This window comes from Agelaius tricolor, unplaced genomic scaffold (genome assembly GCF_023055355.1).
Source record: "Agelaius tricolor isolate 1412-34295 unplaced genomic scaffold, bAgeTri1.0.p SCAF_4, whole genome shotgun sequence".
NCBI classification, from domain to species: Eukaryota; Metazoa; Chordata; class Aves; order Passeriformes; family Icteridae; genus Agelaius; species Agelaius tricolor.
Window position 1 is genome coordinate 20,063,955 of NW_027269264.1, and position 19,197 is coordinate 20,083,151.

Genomic DNA, 19,197 nt, shown 5'->3' on the forward strand with positions numbered 1-19,197 from the left:
TCCTTTTGAAACTTTTTTATAATAGTGATTATTCACCTACTTATTCTGTCTTCCCCTTGTCTCTCTTAACTCCTCAGGACTTCAGGATGCATTTGACAGTGACTGGGAAACTGGGAAGATCACTTACAACAGCTATAAAAATGGTTCTGACGATGCTGTTTTGGCTTACAAACTCTTGGTACAAACAGGCAACCATGCAAAGCCCATTGACATCAGCCAGGTAGTGTGTCAGAGTTCATGCTGGTTTACACAACAATACACAAGTCTTCAGGAGTGGGGGGAGGTGCAAAGTCTACAGAGGTTGTAGTATTTTTTTTTCAATGTCAAGGAGCTGAATGTCTGAATTGTGCCTTTCTTTTATGGCCTTGCTGATGTTGCTGAAGCCACTCCTCAGATGCAGTATGGCCTATGTTGTAAAGTGTTCAAATCCACATGGCAAATACCAGTCCTAGATTGTTACTGGTGTGCATTTTGTGCCCCTGTGCCAGACATGCTCAGTTTCCATGGAAATTGTTGTGAAAATACCTCTCTGCATCCATAGGTGTATGGAGTTTAGTCCTATGTCGGACACTTGCAATTATTTGTTTTGTTCCTACTGATTTGTTCAAAGAAGAACATTTTTAAAAATGTATTGATGAATTATAGAAGAAGGAGACTGAAATGATTACATGCAGTATCATATTCTTGTTCCAGCATCACTAAATACATCTAAAGTGCTGTAGAACTACCAATGGCAGTTGTTAAAGCTGACTAAATAAAATATACCTGAGGTTACCACAACATATGACTGCATTTGCTGTAGCCATTTGTAAGTGGAAATACATTAGGAATGACTCCTTATACTAAAATTAGATTTCAAATGCTGAAGAAGAAATTCTTCAATAACATACCCTCTCTTCTCTGAGAGTCATCATCAACTCACTGTGCTTTCAGGCAGAAAAAAAGTGTTTTTAATGAGCTTCTTGGCAGTTCTGCTTACTGTCTTTCTTTTTTCTTCCTGGCATTAAAGGTGACAGATTTACAGAGTACATTGTTCAAAGTTACTGTAGTGTGTGAAACACAGTGCTGTATAGCAACATGCAACATGCTGTCAGGTCTGAATGAAGCTTCAGCAATGAATTAGGCAAAGAAAGGGAGTAGAAGAGAAAACCTTCAGTGAGATTTTGTTTAGCAGAGTGTACCAGGTACGCTGTGGAACAAATGCAATTGGACTGCAGCTGCTGATATAATTTCCTGTGCCTGGGAGGGAGAAAAGTGTGGTGCACCCACAGGGGTTGAGCACTGTACTGTGCAGTTCCAGAGACAGCTTGAAGACATACAGTTGTTGCATATCCTGTGGACTAATTGAATCCAGATCCTTGGAATCCAACTTTTTTTTTTTTTTTAACTGCTGTCACTGTTGTTTTTCATTTCATTAAAAAGACCTGGAACTGGAGCTCAGCCAGAATTTTAAATAAACAAAACAAAAATCCCCAGTAATACTTTTCACCCATGGAGTCCTCTGCAAGAGCTCTAGCTGTGCAGGATTTGGCTAACAGAACTCTGGAAGTATACCACTGCTGTTTACTCCACAGATGCTTTGCCCACAGTGACCCAAATAACACGGGGCAGTCGTCTGCTTTTTTGACACTGGGCATTTTCTGAATACATAGGTCATAGGAGGCAAGTGTTAGCAAAATTTATACAGATGTTGTTTTATTTTTATAGCTCTCCTCCATTTACTGGGTGGCATTTCCTTCAGTGTTAACAACAGAGGTTAACTGCACACAGACATGTATAGGGACTCTTGCCAGGTTTTCTTTCCCTGTCTTTAAATATGTTTCTCCAACTTGGTTGTTTTTCATTCTTGGCTGCAGTTGTTCAGAATTTGGATTTAATTGGTTCAGTGTATTCTGGAACCATCTGTTGATTTACTGGTTATTGTAAATATTATATGAGCACTAATTTATAAATAACCACTGTCACTGCATTTTCTTAGATTTTGTTTTTGTTGTCCAACAATAGTTTACTGATAAGTCCCTTCAAGTGAAGATTCATCTTCTCTTACTTTTACCCTCCTATACATGTGTTGCATCTCCAGGCCATTTGTTGAAAGCATTATGGCAAGACTGCTGAAACCAAAACTTACTCTGAAAGGCTTCTAATTTTTTCCCCATTTTGCAGTTGACTAAACAGCGTCTGGTGGATGCGGATGGAATCATTAACCCAAATGCTTTCTACATCTACCTGACAGCCTGGGTTAGCAATGACCCTGTGGCCTACGCTGCCTCACAGGCCAACATCCGCCCGCACCGCCCAGAGTGGGTCCATGACAAAGCAGACTACATGCCAGAAACACGGCTGAGGAGTAAGTAGTGTTTCATCTTAACTTCCTACAGTTTACATGAGTGCCCCCACTCCTTCCTTCTAGCACCAGGAACCCTTGATACTGCACAGGGCTCGGAAGCATTAGCAGGAGAAGACATTGTGTTACACTGTAGTTATAGGAGATCCAAGCACCGCTGAGACTCTGACACCATTGCAGGGTTTTATCATCTTGAATAATGGGTTATAGAACAGTTTAAAGCTCTAAAAGTTTATAGTAAGCATTGCTTTTTAAAGTGTTACCTGTTAGTTCTGTCTGTGTGAGGAACCTGGGCATTTCATGAAATTCCTGCCTCAGTTATTCTGAAATTTCATTACTGAAATTCCATCATGGCTGTTCTCAATTCCTAATATCTAAGAAATTTTTACCAAGGTAACATACGCTCAGCTAATGCACTGATATCATACAAGAGCTAGAGGGACTAGGGGAGAGGTCCCACTTCACACCATTCACTATTTTCTGGCACCAATACCAAAAGCTGGCTTTGATTCAGCTTTCAATTGAGGATTGCTAGTTGGACACCAGTAGGGAGGGAGAGAGGGCATACAGGGGACAACTGGTGCACTTGGAAATGTGGTTGGATAACCACGCTTCAGTGTATCCAAACCCTAGAGCTTTGTGGCAGTCAGCCAAGTTTTGTCTTAATGAAAATTTATAGTTGAGATTATAATAGGGCAAATCATGTTAAGCAAGTCAACTGAATGAAGCTGCAGGGTTGGAACACACAGTGGCAGTAACCAAAATCTTGTTGAAAAAGCCTTTTCTTTTCTAGTCATAGAGTAGACCTTGCATTACATTCAAAAAGAAGTATGGAGATTGTTGGTTTGTCAAATTATTAAGGGATAAAAAGTTATGGAAGTAACTCAGTAAGCCATTACTTCTATATTATGGGGAATTTTCCTCCACTAATTTCCATCTGAATGTGGATTTCTGCATCTGAATTTCCAAATATTCAATGGAAATCTTTAAAAACCAACCAACCTGCTCAAGCCTAATTTTTGTCTAGTTTTGTGTCAGTGGATCTCAGTTAATCTTAGGGAAATGATCTTTAATTTTGAAGAAACTGCATAAAAGAGGAACATTTGGATAAAATTTTTAATTATGTGATTGTCCACTCTTATGTCGCAGTTAGGGATTTTTGACTAGGAATTCAGTAAAAAGCACTATAACACTGATTAGGATTAAATACATGGATTGAAAGATTACTGTTAAATTATATGTAACTGTTAGGGAACTTGGTGGAGGCTGTGTTCATCCCATTACACTGCATGATAAAATAGAGTAATCTCATGTACTGTTTCCGGTTTCTCTTTATTGGAGAGTTTTAAAACTATAATTAATTCCGAACAAGTAAATTCAAATTCACTACCTTTTATGCATTTTGCTGTGAAGAATAAAATATTTTGCTAACCTGTATATAATGTTCTTCCCAAAAGTGCATTTTAACACTGCTGTCATTTTCCTAGTTCCAGCAGCCGAGCCCATAGAATATGCTCAGTTTCCTTTCTACCTCAATGGATTGCGTGAAACTTCTGACTTTGTGGAGGCTATCGAGAAAGTGAGAGCTATCTGTAACAACTACACCAGCTTGGGGATCTCCAGCTACCCTAATGGTTACCCATTTCTCTTCTGGGAGCAGTACATTGGACTTCGTCACTGGCTCCTCTTATCCATTAGTGTGGTTTTGGCTTGCACGTTTCTGGTGTGTGCCCTCTTCCTCCTAAACCCCTGGACAGCTGGGATCATTGTAAGTTTATTATAAGGGTCTTTGTTGAAGTCAAATTCCTTTCAGCATAGCTCTTGCTGTAGTCGGGAAGGTTTTGTTTATGTCTGGGCCTCTGGTGGAGTATGTATATTGCATCATTCATTATATATTTATTCAACTTGAGGGGGTAGGGTTCATGCTGAAGGTACAAACCTTAATAACCTTAATCTTTTGGCCACCTTTTTTGCAGGTTTAAAGGTTTCTTAGAAAGGTACATAAACTTTTACCCTTGCTCAAATGCACACTAATATAAGAAATAAAGACACAGAGGAAAATTAAGAACTTTATTAAAACAATTTCTAATTCTGTATTCCTTCTCTTCTTTTGTCACACATAATTATTTTTTAAGGCAGTTGCTTATGACTAGGTTGTCTGTAAATTTTCCCAGCCATTTCTGAATGCAATATTTCTGGAAAAAACTGAAATGCTTATGTTGTACAGTACAGACTGTGGAAAGCCTGTAACTCAGCGAGGAGAAAGATCATAAAATTGTAAACTGCAGAGAATACTCCTCCATGCTTTCTGCAAGGCACCAAAAGCTTCTCAGTAAACATTCAAGTTATATTGAATGATGATGTCCCTATGTTTAAATTCCATAAACTATCATATGGTTTATAAAAAGCCAGAAGTAGAAAAGCATAAAAAAGTTACTAGGTTTTTTTAATGTACATTTATATGACAGGTATGTTAAAAGGTAAATGTTTAGTCTAGAATATTTTTCATAGCACCTTATCAAGCAATTTATGTTATTATGCTTGATTCATTAGCTTATAAAATCATTTATTGTAGTGCATACTTTTTCTCCTTTGGAAAAAGAGTTTATTTTCAGAGTCCACCATTGCTTTTATAAGTGTGTCTATTTTTTTTTTCTCCTGCTTGGCTTTAGCTACTTTTAAAGTTGATTCTCCAGATTTCCTTCCCTCCCTTTTCCTCAGTTTTTTTTACAAGGTAGATGAAAGAAAAATAAAAGCTTCCTCTTATATTTAACTGTTCACTTTGTCCATGTCAATCCCCCCCAAATACCTTAAAAGCTGAGAGTCCCTCTGTAACCTGAGACACATCAGCTGATTATGGCATTCAGTTTCTTCTGTGCTTTAGACATCCTCGCTTATATTTGCAGTTCTACAAAAGAGAGTTCAAATACAGATAGTTGAAAGATACTTTTTCTGGAAGGACAGTCTGAAATACGGGTGAAAAAGAAAAATGCACCTTTGGGGAGTATCCATGATAAGGAGGAATAAATGGTTTTTCAGCTTACTGATGGATTGTAACCAATACAAAGCTGGTGCTTCATGTGTTAACTGGTTCTTAGGGTGTAATTTAGACTGGCTGTGCATCATTCGTTGCCATTGAGAATAATGAAACAAGAGCAGCTTGTCTTTGGGAATATAGGATGGCTTTGAGGAATATGTCCTATGGTAACCAGGTTATTTTGAAATGTCTTTCTCCTCATTGTCTGGAGTATAAGAAAATACTAACAGATGTTTGAAATCATCTAGGTGGTGGTGCTGGCTCTGATGACTGTGGAGCTGTTTGGCATGATGGGTCTAATTGGAATAAAGCTGAGTGCAGTGCCTGTGGTTATCCTGATTGCTTCTGTTGGCATTGGTGTGGAATTCACTGTTCATGTTGCTTTGGTATGTAAAATCAAGAAGCATTTCAAAAACATCTTAAAATAAAATGGTGGCAATGTTCAGATCACAAATCCTTACAGTTTCTCGTCAGTGACATGATTCTCAGAAGGAAAATGGTCACAGTTTTGTGTACCTATCTGTTTGTCTCAATGGAACAAGAGTTGATCTTCATGAGGTGGTTCCTAGCCATTGAGTCAGTCTCCCAGGAGACAAGAGAGAATACATTAGCTATGATACCTGTTTGCCTGATTAATGCAATTATATAGAGAAAACAGAGATCTTAAATCACTTTGCTTCATTCCAGACTCTCATGATCCTTGTCTGATGCCCCAGTGTTGCTGCATCAGCATTACACAGCTTTCTGTTGCCTCTTGCTTGTTCTCTATCTCGCAAAAGAGAACAATTCTTCAGAAGAGTTTTTCAAAATCAGATATTGTACCATTTGGTATTTCTGGACTTTTTGAATGTGAACATGTTTGAATTAGTGTTCCATTTGTAAAATCTGCACCTTCGTTTCAGAAGCCATTGGCTAATAATAGCAGGCACAAACATGCAGTCTGTAAGAAAATATTTTTCTACTGTTTATCTAGTGGTTTAGATAATGTACAGAGTTAGGGCACATGAAATCACCCTAAATGAAAAGAATCATTTTGAGAAAAACCAAAGTGGAAGTAGGGTAAGATTAAAGAGGAGCAATTGAATTCCTCAAGTGATGACATCTTTTTTTCCCCTGCTGCTACAGATAGACTTTTGGAGGCAAATGAATTTGCTAGGACTTTGAATCATTTGGGAAGTGTTAGTGTAGATGAGGAAGAAAGAAATGACAGCTTCTTAGTATTGAAGACTTAAAACAGGAAAAATGGAATAAAAAAAAGGACAAAACAGTTGTTTCTAGTTGGGAAGAAACTAATTTAATTTACAGGACTTTACAGGTCACTTGTGCCTGAACGTAAAATGCCAAGCAAACTGAAAATAGTGGTTTTCTCACATTGACACTGGAGATAAAAACTTTGGAACACATAAACAGTCAAATCAGTGTTGTATAAACAAAAAAGGTAGTGCTTTTAATGCCAAATTTTATTGAGTTTAAGAGTGATTCACAATGCAGTTGTAGGTCAGTTTTCTGCTATTGCTTGTGAATGTGACGTTGTTTTTTTCTAGTTCCAGAGAAGAGGGACTTAAATTCCAGGACTGTGAGGAAGATAGCTGCTTCAGCACATATCTTAATAGCCAGTAGGGAATTAGCTAAAGAGAGCCCTTACAAATCACAGTAAGAAGATCAGTCAGGTTCTTGTTTTCTTAAACCATTAAGTCATACAAAGTAGACAAATTTATAACACTAGTATTTGCATGTTCTTAATAAAGCTTATTCATACAGAGTTGTAGGGATGAAGACAGTTCACTTGTGATATTGTTGCTCAGGCACTACTATGTTTAGCACTATTCCTAGGATAATTTTTTATGTATAGAACTGCTAGCTTTGAAGTACTAAAAGTTTCAAAAACTTTTTTGAGTGAAATGAAAATGTTAAAAAAGTCACAGAGGCCATAGACCCACAAGAATGAGAGGAGCAGCCTGCAATTTTCACACCTGAAGTGCTTTCACCAGGATATAGATTCTTTTCAGGTGGAAATAGGCAAATCCAGAGACAAAAGGCTACTGTTGCAAGTAGGCATTGCTTCCAGAATTATTATGGGCTGACTCTGTTATCAGTGCTTACTCTGGTTGTGTGACTTCAGCAGCTGCTGTTGTATATCTGCAGGATCAAGCCTTCTCTCAAGGGTTAGGCAGCTACAGAGATAACTTTGATGAACTGTGGTTTAGAGTAATTAACTGATGGAAACCTGTGTATGCTAGGAGAGAGGTTGTTTGGAAGGTTGTATACATCTGCCTAAGGAAATGGACTTTTTTGTTTTACAGGCGTTTTTAACTGCCATAGGAGACAGGAACCATAGGGCTGTCCTTGCATTGGAACACATGTTTGCACCAGTGCTGGATGGGGCCGTGTCTACTCTGCTTGGGGTGTTAATGCTTGCAGGATCAGAGTTTGATTTTATTGTCAGGTGAAGCATTTTTGTGTTTTGACTTTCTTTCAAAAATAAAAATAAGTGGGCTTTTAATTTTTATTCACTTCAGTGAATCTGTCATTTTATTACTGTGCATGGTGTGTCAAGTGTGCTTATGTCATGGTCCTGCCTTCCCTCTGTTTTATTAACTCCTTGTTACTTGCTAGACATGGTAGTGTTTCCATCACTGACATTAAAATCTGTTCCAGGAAAATCTGAGACTTAACATGAAGGAGCACAAAAATGTTGCTCTTTAGAAACTTTGCTGATTCTGGGTTTGAATTAGTTCAAAGCATCTTGTATTGTCCAGTGTTAGCTGCAGCTGACCTTTAGCCTTGAGGTCCTCCAGACTTCTTGTATGCACAGGAATTTGTATGCAAACGACATGTGAACCTACAAACATTCAACTGTGCTGCAAGTGCCTCTCTCAGGGCCTTCCCCTTCTATCCTTATGTAGGTTTTACATAATGAGGAAAAGAGGTGGGGGATGTGGGGGGGGGGGTGGGGGGTGGGGGGAGAAGGCGCTGTTTGGGAGCTGGGGAACCATAAATATGAACGTAGAACTTCATACTAAAATTTTGTACAGCAAAGCCTAAAGGCCCTTCTGTTCAGAACTACAAGCAGGCTGTTTCTTGTGAATATAATTAAGAATGTGTGTTTGTCAAGTATAGAGGAAAGCAAGTCTTTTCTTGAGGGGAATTTGAGAAGTGCAATGAAACAGATCCTCTTCTACTCCAAACAACCTGTGGAGCTCTGCAAAATGGCTAATCTTAGAAGTAACACAGGCTCTTTGTGGTAAACTATAGCACACACACAAAAAAATAATCCAAGCCCTAAAATGGAACTGAGGTAGAACTGGGCCAAATAAAAATGCTCTGAAAGATGGCTTAACTACTTAGGTAGACATAAGCTGGATAGATGACTAGACTTAACTGACATCCCTTTGACAACAAGAACAACAAATGTCAGGGACAGGAACTGGGAGAATGACTGCTAAATCTCATCAGGCTTTTTGTTTATGTATGAAAGAGATTTGCAGAAAGCAGGCGGGTTGCAGTTAGATCTCATTAAACCTGCATGAAGACTATTACTATACAGGTATTCCATGTCCTGAAATAATTTTTTCCCCCAAAATCACTATTTTTTTACTTTATTGAATTGGTATTGAAGAAATAGAATTTTTCTTTTAGGACCTGGTTTTGTAAGGGTCAGAACATTTTGACATACAAGTTACTGATAGATTTAACCTAAATTTACAGGGGTATATTTTTGGTGTGCAACTTTCCTACTTAGCAGATGAGATTTTGGCACACATTTTTGTGTCATAGCAAATGGAAGATTGTAGCAGCCTTTCGCACCAAATTTGGATTGGATGTGCTCTCAGTTTATAAAATGAGCCTTTCAACTTTTCAACTTATGTTATTTTACTTTTTTTGGCCATCAGTTTCTGTTTTTATAGCACAATCTCACTTCAGTTTGCTGTGTTTAAAAAATATAATAAAATAAACTATGGGGAGCCTGAGCATTGTTAGAGTGGGCGAAGAAGATCCTAAACTTCCGGAAAGCAACAGATTAGTCCAGCAATGTGGAAGATTAAGTAAATTAACAGACACTGTATACACCAACTGGTCAAAGCCATAATCCTCCTGTTTATTCTAACGTTAGATGGATGAGATGCAAATGTTTTTAATGTCTGTTGTTGATCTGTGTCCCAGTTTAAAGTTCTGGTGGTTTATGTTAGTAGAGTAGATTGGCTTGCTGATTTTTGTTAATGCAGATCAGAAATTCCCAAATGTTTACAATAGCAGGATATTTATAGTTTTACAGGAGTCTGATATATTTGATCAGATGTGAAAACAGGGAGGCAGTAAAGTTTGTTGCCAGCTAGACAATGTAATCAGCAGACCCATTAGTAGCAAACTTGCCCTCTGTTCTTCTCCTTTGCCTTCTCCTTCAGGAATTTACCAAGACTGAGTCCTTGAAATCATTAGTTACAACGCAGTCTTAAGTTTAGTCTGAGCCCCAGCTGTGCCGAATACCAACTAGCAAGACTTTCCTTTTACTGACAGGTTTACCTTGGTATTCATGAAGGATCCCAGACCTTAGCCCTCAGTGGTGGGAAAGGACAACTACTTGTGCACTTTTCTCTTCTTCCATAGTATTTCAGCCTTTATGTTTGAATTGGCTGACGCAAAACAAGAGTATTCAGAGATGCTAAATTGTTCAACAAAAGATTAGCCTGCAATGCAGCTCTGCCATTGTGGAGCGCTCTTACTCAGTACAATGCTGAAGCTTACTATAGAATGGGCATTTTCTTTGCAGAAGGCGGGTTCCTGTGTTGTAAAAGAGTTGCAATTCAAGCTATTTGGTAAAACTGGAACTCACAGAATTCTAGGCGTTAAGTTTGATTGATGAACAGCAAGGAAAACCCTTACCTGATATACTGTAGATTTAATTAGACATTCTGCTGTAAGTTGCAGAAGCATTTCACAGTGGATTAGCTGATGGGAGAAGAGGGCTTCTTTTCCTTCTACACTAAATTGTTTAAATTCTACACCCTTCACTTCATTTGTTTGCTTCTGCTGGGTTTTCACTAATGGGGGCCCCTTTTCATTGTATTTGTGCTTTCAATCCATTCAGCCCTTCCCTGCACAATCCATATTTTTGTGTTTGTGTAACACATTCATAAATAACATTACATGTTTTCAAATTCTGGGAAATTAACAAATTTAATTTTTTTCTTTCCTTTTCAACTAACACTTTGTGGAATGTAGCTTCTCTAATTCAAAAGGTAAAAACCCCTATATTTTATATAGAAAGTGATATAATTGTTTCCTTTGATGTTAGTAATATATTAGAGCTAATTTAGGATCTGTAGGAGTAATTTGTAATTCCTTGTTTCTAACAGTGGCTATTCTCTCCCCCAAACCATTTAAACTGTACTTCAGGTATTTCTTTGCTGTTTTGGCAATCCTAACCATTCTGGGAGTTCTCAATGGATTGGTGCTGCTTCCTGTTCTTCTCTCATTCTTTGGACCATACCCTGAGGTCAGTAAAGTTACTAGTGAACAGAAAAATATTACTATGTCTGTGTTGCTGTCCCCCTCAATCACCGCCTGGTTTTAGGAAATATTTTTAAAATTTTCTTTGATTAAGTTTCTTGCTCTCAGGCTTCTTTATAAATTTTTATTAAAAGTGATGTTTGTTACATAGTTGATACTACTCCTTTTTAAAGTTTGTTTTTTTTTTTTAATAAGTCTTGTTTTAGAGGTCACAATAAGCAAACCTGATAGGGTTATTTATACTATTCGCATAATGTGATATGCAAACAAGTTTGTAAAATAAGGATTTCCCTCAATATTTTGCAAAAGATAGTTTGTTTTGTACACATAGCTTCTACTTTCCTACCTCAGTGGCACTGTTGCATTCCTCAAAGTGTTTAGCTGAGCAGACCACCAGGAAGGCCGGTGTGGACCAACACACACAGTGGTGGTCGAGAGACCACACCTTGATAACCAGGATTGGTCTGCCAGAAGGTCCCCACTGCCCAGCCACCTCTCCCTCTGGCATTCTCCTGCCTCAAGTAGCATTTTTTTTGTGGGGAAGGCTTCACTTAGGCTTTTGTTGTGGGGAAGGCTTCACTTAGATGTTAATGACTTTACAGTACAAACTCCAAGTCCAGTCTCCAGGATTCACAGACACCATCTTTATATTTGGTTGTTGGTCATTTATTACCTACCCTGTAGTTAATACAATTACTGTGTTATGTGGGGTTGTCTTTATCATGTGTCAATAGATTCAGTGTGCTATGTTTCATATATCTATGTGTGTGCACAAGAATAAAACACAAGGTATGTATTCAGCACTGGTATATTTCACAAGTGTTTGGGTTCTTTTAATATTAGTAAAACAGTTTTGACAACAATGTGTACTCTCCGCATTCCTAACAGTATGTATGACCTGTCTATTACTCAAATAATGTGAATGTGTGTGTTATTACCATATATGTTGCTGTGATGTGTGTATCCATCTCTCTTTGCAAACAGACATGGAGTAACACTGTCCCGACCCACCGAGGTGATTTTATGAAATCACTGCTAATGCTTGCTGAAAGGGGAGGGGAGCCCACATATTATTTTTGTTTATATATTTGCAAGTACATGCACATATACACATGTATGCTCTTCCTGATACAACAATATTCAGAAGAATATCTGTGTAGTCTTGTTTACATATGTATCTGCGGATGGAGGTCACGTCTTTTATACTTCCATTAATTTTTTCAGTTCAGTATCTGTGTTCATCAGAAAACTGTTGCTAAGCTTGTTGTGGCACAGCAGGGTGTATTTGGCAGAACATTGTTTGTGTCAAGCTCTAGTGATTAAAAGGGTAAAGCTAGCTGAATGTAACTGAAAGTGTTGCTGTCACCAGGTTTCTCCAGCCAATGGACAGGACAGATTGCCCACACCATCTCCTGAGCCACCCCCCGGTACTGTGAGGTTTGCACTGCCACCTGGCCACACAAATAATGCTTCAGATTCCTCTGATTCTGAGTACAGCTCTCAAACCACAGTGTCTGGAATCAGTGAAGAGCTGCATCAGTATGAGGCCACCCAAGGTCCTGGGGCACCAGCCCATCAAGTAATAGTGGAAGCGACTGAGAATCCTGTCTTTGCAAGATCCACTGTAAGTATCTTTCATATGTATTAGCAGGAGGGCAAGAAGAAGTTTTTTGGTGTGTTTTGTTTTTTGGGTTTTTTTAAAAAGATCTATTTATTTTCATGGAAAACTCTTTATGACGGATTGTGCTTTGTGACTTTGTGCCAAAACCTGTTCGCAGGGAGTGAAGGTTTTCCTCATTCTCTCCTTTAGAACTGAGCTGGAGGTAAAGTGGTGGTACAAAAGCAGGTGTTTGGCATGAGTAATTGCTATTACATCCTATTGGCACCAGCCACAAGAGAGAGCTCTCAGTCTGTTTGATGACTGTTTTCAGAGAGAGAAGGAGACATTACAAGATCCCAACCTCTTTCACACAGCTCCATGTGGATTGCTATAATATACCTCTCTGAGGCAGCACATTTTGGAGAGAAAGATTAGAGCCAGAAGAAAGCAGTTTGAGTGCTGTACCAAGTCTTGGGCCTTGTTGCATCTTGCTACTGAGTTGGCATAATTGCGATTTCAAAGGAAAGTGAAAAAGCTCTGTCTCCTACCCCTGCTGATGTTGCATGCTGAGCTGCAATGCGGATCTGGTTTTGTTCAGCAGAGGCCTAGAAATAGGTACAAGCACAGCCACATTTGAAGTTGGTCACGGTTTATTGACTGATGTAGCTGCTGTGCTTCACGCTCTTTATGGAAATCAGAAAACAGATTCCTACAGTCTATACAAACTACCCTACTAACATCCTGTGTATGTTCCCTGCGTGGAATAGCCTTTTCCAAATGCCTGCAATTCTGCTTGTTGAGTTAAGACCAAGTGCTTGTCACCCATCCCTTTGAAAAGATGGACCAGCATGTAGGAAGCTTACAATAATGTTTTCAGCTGTCATCCTGTGTTTTCTGAAGATGTGCTCTCCAGGTTTTAAAAACTTCAGACAAAAACCATGGAAAAATCAATTATCAGCTTCCACAACATTCCCTTTGTAGAGTCAGAGCATTATTATAATTATTCCCAGCATAAAACACAAGCAAGTGTGGTATTTGCTTGCTTTGCTGTGTCAGAGGTGTAATCGTGTGTGTATTTCTCAGGTGGTTCAGCCGGAAGCCAGGCATCAGCCGAGCCCTCGGCTGCGGCCGAATCCGGAGCCCAGCACGCAGCAGCCGTGGCATCAGGGCAGGCAGCCCAAAAGGGAAGCGAGGGAAGGGCCGCGACCACCTCCTTACCGCCCTCGCAGGGACGCTTTTGAAATTTCTACTGAAGGGCCCTCGGGACCCAGCAGCAGCAGCAGCAGCAGCAGGGATCGTTTGGGCCACAAGGCTCGCTCGCACAGCGTTCGGAGCCCGGCGTTTGGGGCCGCAGGCGCCGCGGGAGCAGCCTACTGCCAGCCCATCACTACTGTGACTGCCTCAGCCTCAGTCACTGTTGCTGTCCACCCTGCCCTGCACAGCCACAGCCCTCGGGGAGCGAGCTTTCCATCCTGCGAGGGACACCACGAGGCCGGCCATGCACCATTTGAGGACCCCCACGTGCCTTTTAATGTGCGGTGTGAAAGAAGAAATTCTAAAGTGGAAGTTATAGAACTGCAAGATGTTGAATGTGAGGAGAGGATACCTGGCAACAGCTCACAATAAGGTAGGTCCATCCTGTGTAACTGCAAGCATTGGCCTGTGTCAGGCAATGGTGTGATCAAAAGAAAGAGGAAAATTAAATTTCTCAGAGGTAACTTTTCATAGACAGCGCTACTTACAGGTCACACTGATCACCTTAAATCTGCTAACTGTGAATATAGTACATTTTGCACTGGACATGAGGTTGACTAAGATAGAGCACTCCAACACTGGGAAGTCATACTTCCATTTACTACTTCGAAGAGCCTTGCAAAATGTACATCATACAATCCCAGTTTACCTGATGAGGAAAATAAAGCAGAGATGTTGTATAACATCTTCAGATCTGTGCAACTGCATATACCATTGTGTAAGTCCTGTCTTCTGATCCCTGAATCAGGCATGCTCTAAAACATTATATAAAATGACATTGCCTAGGAGAGTGTAAAAATTGCCAGCTACTTCAGGAGCTGTCATCTCTTGAATAAAATAATTTGTGAAATAATTGAAAGTCCATAATAAGGACTGAATCCCTCTGGAAGATGAGCCAGGTGATAGGTGGGAAGTCCTACATGCCTAGTGCACTTCTGCTCAGCTGGGTGTCCCCTGCTCTTTGGAGGGGCCTTCAGAGACCTCCCCAGTGACCTTGTACACTGGAGATGTCTGAGCTGACCTCTGCCATACCAGGGGCATCTGCAGTGACAATTGCAGGTTTGCACAGGATAGAGCTGCCCACTGAGTTTTTACACTGAAAACTTCTTGGGGCTCTTACATGAAAAACTATTTCTCACTATTTTTACTATGTTCTTCTCTTGCAGGGAAAAAGAAGGTGTTAGAATAGTTACTTATCTGTGGATTACTGTTTTTTCTCTTTGCTTGTCTGAGCTTTTCAGTGACAGACAACAGTCTGAGCAGAGCAAGTAATTTTATTTTGATTCTAGAATATTTTGCATGTACGCATGCATGCATGTGTATGCACACACATAGTGTTTTGACAGAAATTTTTATGATAATTCAAAATTAAACCACTTTCTGAATCATAAAATGTCTCTCCAAATATCCCAAAGTGTAAATAGGAGTGAATGCCTTCAGCCTTGCAGTCTAGAAATATGACAAATAATAGTATCCAAAGAATAAGGAAATACTTGGGCTTAGTTTTTTCAAGCTGAAGTGTACATTAATGTGAGACTCTTAAATAAACTCAGTATTCAATGTAGCATACTTCTTCTTCAACTGTTAATTAGTTTTGACTGAATTTGTCACAGCTATCTAAAACTGGGAACTTAGAAATTAAAGCATCAACATTTTTTTAATTGGCATCAGTATTTCTTCACCAGGAAATTAATACCTGCGATGAAAGTAGAGCCAGCATTTCCTGGCTACTAAATCTAACCTACTACTAAATCTAACCACAAGAATCATTAAATGAGTTGGTTTCATTTGATTTGTTTTTCTTGAAATTTAGTGAATGTTTGCTTTTTTTCTCTCTCCTTATTTGTACAGGGTAATAACTGAAGCAAAGAAGAGGCCAAAGATGGAAAACTGTATTCCAGAACTGCTTGAAGAGAACTGCTTGAAGTTGTAGAAAAGGACATGCTGCATCAGGACAACAGTTCACTGTTACTGTAACCTATTGTATTATTTTGTTAAATATTTCTTTTAAGTATTTAAAAGATGTACACATATGTAATATACAAAAGAACGATGTAAAGTAGTATAGTCTGGAGTAATTTGCCTTTGGGCAATAGAATGGGGACAAAATTGTGTGCTCTTTGTACTTTCTGTACATTGATATCTGTGCCACAACTAAGCTTAATCTAGTTCTAAATTTCAGCATAAGTTGCTGCTGCTTAAATATTTTATAATTTACTTGTATAATTCTATGCAAATATTGCTTATGTAATAGGATTTCTTAAAAGGTACATGTCTGTTTAAAATATTTTAAATTTGTGTATCACAACCCTGTGGTAGTATGAAATGTTACTGTTAACTTTCAAACACGCTATGCGTGGGAATTTTTAAAATAAGCAAATATGAAGAAAAGCGAGTTAATCTGGGAGGCTTAAATAGACTTAGCTATGTGCAGGTTTTGTTTTGCTGTATGTGTCCAAGTGTGCATCTGGAAACATGCATGCTTTTGTGTGTATGTTCCTGGTGTACTCTAGTTTTTCTTTTACTGTATCTTAACACTTGGTGGGCTTACAAACCCACTGATGCTGATGTGAGTCTGGCTTTCCCTGTTAGTAGGCACTAGTGAAAACTCTGTTGTTTACCAATATATACAACTACAGACTGCCATCATCAAAGGCCCAACTAAAATACTAGAGAAGACAGGGAGTTGAGGTTCAGAATTATGTTTCAGTTCCCGAACCCTTAATGACTTGTTTCACATTACTTTAGTCAAGTCACTTAACTGCCCCATGCCTCAGTTTTTCATTCTGTAAAATGGTTATAATTACACTTACCTACCTCCCAGGAATGTTGTGAGGCTTAATTACAGTTCATGTAGTGCTTCGATGTTTTTTTTTCCCTCACAAAATATGCCAGGTAAGTGCAAGCACTATAACCATTATTTTTTCACTTCCAAAGGTGCTGGATATTGACAGGTGCTGGTGGTTATAGAAATACAATGAGCATCTGCCTTATTTTGATACTGTTAATTTTGAATGGGTTCAGAAGCTGGATAATGGATTGTTTGATGGTTAGCCACAGCTTAGCTGAGTCATTACAGCATTGAAAGCAGTATCTTTGGTCACCTTATTTTCATGGCAGGAAGGAGTTAATAGTAAGTAATAAAAATCAAATGGAAGGATTAAAAAAAAAGTATATTCACTTTTAAATATAAATGGCTTTTTGGTGGGCCAGGATGGTAATGACACTTAAGGCCTGGGTAGTTATTTTCTTTATTGTTTGTGTTTTCCCATGCTGCATTGGCACTTTTAATTATAACAGCTAAACTGGGATCTCTTTGCGAAACTAATTTAGCTTTTTGTACTATTATTTTTAAACTAAAAGGGGATTGCTGCTGGTGAAGGGTCTGGAAAAACACTGCAATCTGTTTCCAGCTGGAAACAAACCATAGGAACAAAGAACCTTAATTTAAAATAATGCAACACAAGTTTTCATTATCTCTGTCTTCTTTTTTTATCTCTTTCTGCCCTTCACCAAGCTGTTTTTTAGAGCAGGTAGATGTTCAGTTTTGTATTCAGAGCCAAACACAGACAATATTCAGTTTCTAAACACAGCAGTGGTGGGGCTTTTCTTTATGTATACCTGAATAGCAGTGGCCAATTCTTTGATGGGAAAGTGTTTTTCTCCAGTGGCTTCAGGGAGTCTATCTTTGCCTATAGACCTTGCCAGCAAAACGAATGGGGATAATTAGAATGCACAAAATTCCATGCCTTTTTTGCTCACTTGAAAACACTTTGATATGAGGCACTTGTTTACAGATCTCCAATGTGAACGCTCGAAGAGCAGGTGGCGAGAGCCTGGTGTCATTCCCGTGATACATAAGCTACTGTCTCAGTGCACACCAAGGGTTAATGTCGCAACTGCCTACTGGTCCAGTTCACTGTCTAACGTGAAAACTCTTGATGACAAAAAGATGAGGGGCCCCAATTTAGCACTAGCAGCATAGTGACCTCAGATCATACAAACTCTGCAACAAAACTCTATGATACTAATTGGAAGCCACCTTCAACCACCAAGCTTGTGCGCTCACCTGTCAGAGATTGGCAGGGCTCCCACTGGCACCACTCCGTGCCGCAGGCTGCCTTGCTTCCTGCTCTTCCTCAGGAGGCAAGGGGCCCAGGGCAAGTTGCAGTGTCTCCCACCTGCCCCTGCCCCAAGCCTTCCTGCGTGCTTGTGTGTGGGTGAGCTGTCTGCTGCTTTGTGCACAATGTAGACCTTCTTCTTCGATAGTCACATTGGCAAGGGGAGAACTCAGTGGCTGGCAACCTTTGTTTTGTTTTGGTTTTGTTTCTTAACTTTTTTAATCATGGGTGATATTTATATTTTTGTATCATAAGAATGTTTTTCTTACAGTATTTTTCATGCCAGTTTATAACAAACAAAATGCAGGGATTTTATTTCTATTGGAAACACTATTACAGTTATGTTTTTACTGTTTAATGGATTTTTATTTGTATAGAGTGCTTACTAATGTTAAATAGGAAAGAGTATATAACATTTACATTATGGACTTGTTGTAGCTTTTAGTGTAAGGAGTTAAAAGGAAAAAAAAATATTCAAACTGGGTCTCATTGCCTGCCTGTTTGGTAGGAGTGGGTTTGTGTCATTTCAATTACAAAGATAAAATTATGCCATATAATTTATTTATATGAAAATTTATTTTTGTAGTGTACATAGTAGTCATCAAGTCTTTTGACAGAAATATATTTTTAAAGAGTTTATATGTAATGATGATACCGTTATGTTTTGGAACACTGCTGAGATACAATTACAGTGCACACTTTTCCTTGAAAACCCCCTGGAGAAAAGAAAGTGTTTAACAGTGTTAAGAGAGAAAGAGAGTGTGACTATTCATACAATTCTGAACTGTGTTTTAGTTACCATTTGTGATCTAGCGTGGTTCTCATTTTAAGCTTTGAATGGAAATTGTACAAACTCTCTAAATATTAATGTTCAAACACTGATAGAAATTCTAACATGAATAAAAAAATATTATAACTTACTGGCTATGGATTTGCTTGTTTATGGAATGCTTCTGTATTTACTACTGGTTATCTCTGCAGATGCAACCATGCAATCAATCTGATTTGGAGCATGAATCTGAGATCTTTCAGAATTTAGGATATATGGGATATTCAGATTTTCCCATTTGCAGCAGGAGCCATTTGTTGCCCTGTCTAAAGGGTTGCATGCTGGTCGTTGTCTGTTGATTCTGTTACCTTTGTATGTTGGGGGATAGGTTTAGGACTGGGTTATGCATATCATTCTTACTCTGAATGAAACAATTTGTTGACTAAAGCACTTTATATAATATAAAGGTTATTTCTTCTTAGACATGGGAGGAAATTCTTTGTCTTTTTCCCATCTCTGTGGGAATTTGCGCCCTAAATTAGATAACAGAATCAGTCTGGT

General features: G+C 38.8%; 1 protein-coding gene across 8 annotated transcripts in view; it reads left to right on the top strand.

Moving 5' to 3' along the window:
* Nucleotides 1-18,787, top strand: part of PTCH1 (patched 1) — a 73,651-nt gene extending 54,864 nt beyond the window's left edge. For 5 of the 8 annotated variants that reach the window (XR_011678874.1, XR_011678875.1, XR_011678871.1 and 2 more), the window contains exons 16-25: nucleotides 78-220; nucleotides 2,164-2,347; nucleotides 3,832-4,112; nucleotides 5,630-5,767; nucleotides 7,685-7,827; nucleotides 10,779-10,878; nucleotides 12,262-12,516; nucleotides 13,576-14,119; nucleotides 14,913-15,014; nucleotides 15,598-18,787. Coding sequence is in view for 1 of the 8 variants with exons in the window: in XM_071424810.1 (XP_071280911.1) it covers nucleotides 78-220; nucleotides 2,164-2,347; nucleotides 3,832-4,112; nucleotides 5,630-5,767; nucleotides 7,685-7,827; nucleotides 10,779-10,878; nucleotides 12,262-12,516; nucleotides 13,576-14,118 (1,787 nt within the window). In the remaining 7 variants the exon portion in view is untranslated. Of the gene's footprint in view, nucleotides 1-77; nucleotides 221-2,163; nucleotides 2,348-3,831; nucleotides 4,113-5,629; nucleotides 5,768-7,684; nucleotides 7,828-10,604; nucleotides 10,622-10,778; nucleotides 10,879-12,261; nucleotides 12,517-13,575; nucleotides 14,120-14,912; nucleotides 15,015-15,597 lie in introns of those variants that run through there. The other 3 variants (XR_011678872.1, XM_071424810.1, XR_011678878.1) reach the window with 3 other exon arrangements.
* The last annotated feature ends 410 nt before the right edge of the window (nucleotides 18,788-19,197 follow it).